Raw genomic sequence first — 6,571 nt, 5'->3', positions numbered from 1 at the left:
ATCTATTGAATAATAGATTCAAAATTTCTACCCTGATCAGTATGTAACTTCAAAGGAACACCATGTCTCGAAATCGCTTCATTGACAAAAACTTCAGCGACTGTAGAAGCTCTAGCATTTTTCATTGGAAAAGCCTCCACCCACTTTGTGAAACAGTCTACAACAACCAATAAATATTTATTTCCTAAAAAAGTTAAAGGTAATGGATTTAAAATATCCATTTGAAGACGTTCAAAAGGATTTCCAACATTATAAACCTGTAAAGGAGATTTTCCTTTGTCTAAAGGACTTTTTTTCGAAACACAAACTTCTAACCCAATTTTCAACATCTCTTTTACACGTAGCCCAATAAAATCGTTTACGAATTTTTTCCAAGGTTTTGTTAACTCCGAAATGACCACCACAAGGAGAATTATGAGCTTCCATCAAAATTTGCTTTACACGAGACTTCGGAAGAATAATTTGTAATAGACTAAATTTCAAATTTAAAGCCTCCCATTTTTTACATAAAACACCATTCTTAATAATCAAACTATCCCAGAGACATAAATAAATTTTAGAAGATAAGTCTTCAGAAGAAATTTCACTTAAGGGGGGAAATCCAATTAGAACGAGGAAAAATAAGCTATTTTCAAGAATTTTTTTGTAGGAGAAAGAATTTTTCTATATTTTTCAAACTTAAACATTTATTTATATATGTTTTGGACTGTCCATACGTATTTTTTTTTCCAAAAATATTTAAAAATGGCGGACATATGAAGCATCCCATTTGGCAGGTACGCGTGCGAGTTGCTCAGCTGCTGGACAAATGGCGTCCGTGATATTGATCCTATAACAGGCAGCGAAAAAATTCTTATTATTTATACCCATAATTCGTAATTGAACCTAAAAAAATTGAAAAAAGTCAAAAATTTTGAATATGAAACGCTTATGAAAATAAATTTCCATTTTTTGACGTTTTCTCTGCACAATTTTTGCAATAAATAAGTGATTTTTTATTATAATTTTCACAAACATTTAGGTTCACCGACATTGTACTGATGTCATGAAGTTGTGTGCGAAAGTTCAGCGCGATCGGTTGAATAGTTTTTAAATGAGAGTTCCAGCAGTGCAAAAAAGTACAGTTTTGAGAAAAACGTGTTTAAAGTTTTGACAAGTAAAAGATACAAGATATCTATAATTTACCTCTTAGTCAGCAATCCCGGCGCCATAGAACAATCCTTCTGCTTCCTCGAAGAACTCGTTCTGCTCCAATAACTGCTCTCTTCTGGCCTTTCGAGCTTCTTTAGAGTTGAAAGAGTTGCGCCGCTCCTGTCGAGATACCCGGCGCCCGTCGACGTTCTCAGCATAGTGCTTGGTCTGGCTCCCAATAATTATTTGTAACTCCATCATAATTTGTAGAATGGAAGAATATCCTTCATTGAAGACTCCAGCAGCGATGTAGGATGCAATTTCAACTATTTTCAGCCCAGAATTAAGATGTTTTGGAGCTAAACGCCAAATCGTAGAATTGAAACTTTCATTTGAATTCTGCGTATGACTGCCCAAGCATCTCTGAAGTAATTCTTCCTTAGATAAATCTTCATAAATTGGAAGAATGTGTTTTGCGACTGTTGGATCGAGTGGAGGAGGGTGCTCAAAAGAATCCAAATTTGCTTCAATAGCTTTTTCTTTCTGCCACTTACACCAGCTGTCTTCGCCGGGCGGGCAGTATTCGTGCTGTGGCTTCTCATCCGTAGAGATCAAATGGTAATAAGTGGCTATAATACTTTTTTTCATTCCCTCAATACTATTCGCATTTCTTCTAATTGCCAGACCATAGTACGTTGTGAGCTTTTTAATTAAAGCATCCGTTAGTTTGCCCTTACCACCGAGTTTTTGTGTTTTTTTTATATTTCGGAGCCGAGTGCCCATTCTTTTCTCTACGTGGCCAATGCATTCGCTTTTTGCAACTTGAAATTCATCACCGTAAGGATTCTTATCTAGAATGGCCTTGAAAGTTTTGGAGTCTCCGTCTCCAATATAATTACCATATTTAACGCCGTACTTTTCCTCTGATCTTAAAAAGATTTCTGTAATCGCATCGACCTCCATTTTTCCGGCTGAGCCCTCGTGATTTTTTGTACACTCTTCCTCGTGATTTATATACCACTCTTCGTATTCTGGAGTGTTCACCTTTTTTTTCCAAAATGTGCATGCATGGCAATAGCTACTTTTGATAACTAAATCGATGACTTTGCCCGAATAGTAGCCTATGACCGTTACAACTCCGTACAGCGATTTGAATCCACGTTTTTTCCACGAGCCATCTCCAGAGACTTTCAAATCTAAAATAGACCTCTCATGTTCTTCATTGAATTTTTTTTCTTCTTCGATAGCTTTCTTGCAGAGACTTTCAAAAACAGATTTTGTACAGGAGTGAATATACGTGATGATATTATTATACGTGCTCTCATTCATTCCTTTACAAATGTCCATGAGGTTGCAGAATAAATTAATACCCTCTCTGCCAACACCTAAGAGTCGCATAACAAACACCATCCGACGATTCACTTCGTATCCAGTGTTGATTAGTGGTCCTGAATTGATGTTTCTCTGACCACAGCGACAAAGTAAAACTATCTTGAAACCGAGGCCTCGATTCCCAGCTTCTTCAAACTTTACATTCTGTTTACAAACACGACAAACAAGGAGCTCTGTCAAGGCTGTAAAAACGGTGAATATTTCAATCAAACGATAGCCATGCAATGGATTCCAGTGAATATCTTCAGCACTAGCATTGGAGAGTTTTCTTGCACTCGTACTTTCACATCCTTCATCTTCACTCTTTTTATTTGAAAACTGATTACCATGGAACTTTCTTTTGCGTGGTTTCGATTGTTTTGGTTCGGCGTGTGTGCCTTTCGGATAGGACATTTCGAATTTGCACTGTCGTTTTGTACAGGCCGAACTTCGGAGCTAAACTGAAAACCGGTTCTGCTCGATGCCAGCGCCAACGGACCCAACGGTTTCGACTAAACGTAACAATAGAAATAAAAGCCATCTACCAGGGGTGCGTTCCAAAACCTACAGTAAAACTATAATTACATCTCTATACGTTTTGGATCGCAGCCCTGAAAGGTAAAATCCCCGCTCCGGGTGAGTATACCTGCTGCGTGCTATTAGAGCCTCGACGCTGCTCAAGAGATTTGTTGCGCTCGGAGGCCATAACTTCCGAACGGCTGCGAATTTCGATTTAAAACGTTGGGAACATATTCTTACAATGTTAAATAAACATTTTATGCAAAAAAAAAAATTCGATTTTTTGAAAGTTCTAATTGGATTTCCCCCCTTAACGAAGAACGCTGACCAGACTCCAATCCCCGTAATATAATTGAAATATCACGATCCTCTAATTGTTCTTTACACCAATCTACATCAGTATCCCCTCCGAAAACTATTCGAGCGACGACCTCACCTCTTTTTTTATTATTAGTCTCAACCTTAAAACAATACTTACAATTATCTTCAGCACAAGGTCTACGCAATAAACCATCAGCATTTGTGTAATAAACCTTTCCTGTAACATATTTCAAAATTATATTGCTATAATCTCTCCATCCAACGCGTCAGTTGACCTTCTAAATCTTTAAAAAACATTATCCACTTAAGAGAAGTATGATCCGTTCGAACTAAAAACCTTTGACCATATAAATAATGATAAAAAGATTTAATTGATTCTACTACAGCTAATAATTCCCGACGAATAGTACAATAGTTTCTTTCAGACTTATTCAAAACTCGACTAAAATAAGCTATAATCTTCTCTTGACCCTCCTGAACTTGAGATAAAACGGTCCTGATACCAATGGGAAAATACAAAAATTTGACGCATTTGTATCAAAAATAAATTTTCCATGCTCCAATATAGCAGAAGCAATTAAAGATTGTTTCAATTTCTCAAAAGCTTCTTGACATTGAGAAGACCAAATAAATTTTGATCGATTTTAAGTAAGCACAAATAAAGGTTTCGCAATCAAAGAAAAACCTTTAACAAATTTTCGATAATAAGAGCAAAATCCAAGAAAACTACGAAGTTGTTTTTTAAATTGCGGAATCGGCCAATCCGAGACAACAGAAATCTTTTCTGGATCTTTCGAAATCCCTTTGTCAAAAATAAAATAAGTCAAATACTTTACAGATCTTTTAAAAAAAAACATTTCCCAGGATTTAACTTTAAATGGACAGATCTCAGTTTTTGAAAAACAGCCTTCATACGTTCAATCATGCTTTCAAACGTTTTTCCATAAATTATAACATTATCTAAATAAACTAAATAAAATTTATATAAAAACACTTGTAAGACCTGTTCCATTAAACTTTGAAAAATAGCCGGTGCATTACACAGTCCAAAAGGCAAAACTGTGAATTGCCCTAAACCTTTCCCAATTGAAAAAGCCGTCTTCTCTTTGTCCTCAGAACGCAGCTTAATTTGCCAATACTTTTAAGATCTAAAGTCGAAAACCATAAATTCCCCGACAACTGATCAATAGTATTATCAATACGCAGAATAGGAAATAAATCTTTAAGCGAACCATCGTTTTTCTTAACCAAAACAACAGGAGACATCCAAGAACTCTGAGACCTTTCTATAACATCTTTTTCCTTCATTTCCTGAATAATTCTATCTACATCTGCTCGTAAATGAATTGGAACCCGACGAGGAACTTGTTTAATTGACTGTGAGTTACTCAACTTGATTTTATGTTTTAAAACATTACAATTTCCAGCTACGATTTCTTCAGCGAAAATGTCCTGAAACTCAACTAAAATTTTCGCAAAAGATTTTTTTTTAGAAGAATTCAAATCTTCCGAATTTCGTTTAAATAATTCCGATAAAAATGGAGGAATAATGTTTTCATCCCTTATAGAAATATCATACTAACAAGTAACACTAGGGAAGTGATAATCACCGATTTTCTTGAAACTGCGCATACAAGTAGTTCTTCAAAAACTATTACACACGTATTTTTTTGTTTTTCCCTAAAAACGAATTTTGGGTAGAAATCGCCCCTACGAAATTTTGGTGGGGGGTAAGAGGTACTTTACAAACTGTTTGTAGGATTCGTATGAAATTGGTATCTAGGGCTTTTTGGCGTCGCTAATTTCAAATATGAAGTCAGTTTTTGAAAATTCAAAATGGCGGATCCAATATGGCGGACGCATTTTAATTTTATTAAGGATTTCTATGAAACATGGTATGTAGGGGGTTTTTGGCCTCGCTGATTACGAATCTGAAGTCTGTTTTTGAAAATTTAAAATGGCGGATCCAATATGGCGGACGCATTTTAATTTTATTAAGGATTTCTATGAAACATGGTATGTAGGGGGTTTTTGGCCTCGCTGATTACGAATCTGAAGTCTGTTTTTGAAAATTTAAAATGGCGGATCCAATATGGCGGACGCATTTTAATTTTATTAAGGATTTCTATGAAACATGGTATGTAGGGGGTTTTTGGCCTCGCTGATTACGAATCTGAAGTCTGTTTTTGAAAATTTAAAATGGCGGATCCAATATGGCGGATGGATTTTCATTTTTTTTAAGGATTTCTATGAAACATGGTATCTAGGGGTTTTTGGCCTCGCTGATTACGAATCAGAAATTCTTTTTTGAACTACTTTTAGCATTACCCAGGAACAACGACGTGGACGTAGTAGCTTTTTGTTCTCATTGGGGTGCTTTATTAAAAGTGAGTCCCTTTGCCTCTCACTTTTTGGGAGGTTTTTGCTGTGAGTCCCCTTGCCTCTCACAATATCGGGAGTTTTTTGCTGTGAGTTCCCTTGCCTCTCACAATATCGGGAGTTTTTTGCTGAGTTCCCTTGCCTCTCACAATATCGGGAGTTTTTTTTATGTGAGTTCCCTTGCCTCTCACTTTTTAACTGATTTAAATGTGTTATAAAGATTAAAAAATATTCAAAAAACATAAGACGTCTACTTTATTATTTTAAAGATGAATCTTACATGTGAGAAGATATGGCTGCTGAGGTGACTGACATCTACAGATACTATAAGGAACTGGTGCTTGAACTCACTTGCGAATTATTAATAAAGACCAAGAACCTAATAATTAAAAGAACCATATAAACTCGCAGGTAAGTTTGAGAATCAATTTCATACAGAATTTGTAGATGTCAGTCAGTTCATCAGCTGTTTCTGCTCACATGTAAAATACATATAATAAGTATACGCCTCATGTCTTATGCATGTTTTTTAATCTTTATAATACATTTAAAAAAGTTGCATTTAGACTGTAGTAGCAGGTAAGTATTAGTTTTAATTTTCTTTCATTCATAGAATATCAAGAGCTTTTTAAAATTCAATATCAGGTAAGTTTAATGTATAACTGACGCACTCAATCTTCAAAAGGGAAAACCAATATTTTCGAAAATGTCGATAAACCCAAAAATTATTTTTCTCTTATTACAAAGGAGTCCACGGCAGAAGTTCTTCCTGACAATGAGTAACGTTGAATGTAATTTAAAGAAGAATTTCTGATTTTTATTCAGCGACTGAAGAAGATCGAAAATTCCA

General features: G+C 35.5%; 1 protein-coding gene across 1 annotated transcript; it reads right to left on the bottom strand.

The window, feature by feature from the left end:
• Positions 1-759: 759 nt before the first annotated feature.
• Positions 760-2,960, bottom strand: LOC116852723. Its single transcript, XM_032833347.1, has 2 exons — positions 1,186-2,960; positions 760-829 (listed from the first exon to the last, which is right to left on the bottom strand). The coding sequence occupies exon 1, from the start codon at positions 2,914-2,916 to the stop codon at positions 1,189-1,191; it is 1,728 nt and encodes a 575-aa protein (XP_032689238.1). The 5' UTR covers positions 2,917-2,960; the 3' UTR covers positions 760-829; positions 1,186-1,188.
• Positions 2,961-6,571: the final 3,611 nt, after the last annotated feature.

This window comes from Odontomachus brunneus, unplaced genomic scaffold (assembly GCF_010583005.1).
Source record: "Odontomachus brunneus isolate Ranch 3 - 2012 unplaced genomic scaffold, Obru_v1 Obru_scaffold_251, whole genome shotgun sequence".
In the NCBI taxonomy this organism is placed as follows: Eukaryota; Metazoa; Arthropoda; class Insecta; order Hymenoptera; family Formicidae; genus Odontomachus; species Odontomachus brunneus.
Note: the sequence above shows the minus strand (reverse complement) of the source record. Positions and strands in the feature narration are given on the sequence as shown.

Coding starts and splice junctions, on each gene's coding strand:
- LOC116852723 (XM_032833347.1), bottom strand. CDS start 2,916: ATGTCCTATCCGAAAGGCACACACGCCGAACCAAAACAATCGAAACCA.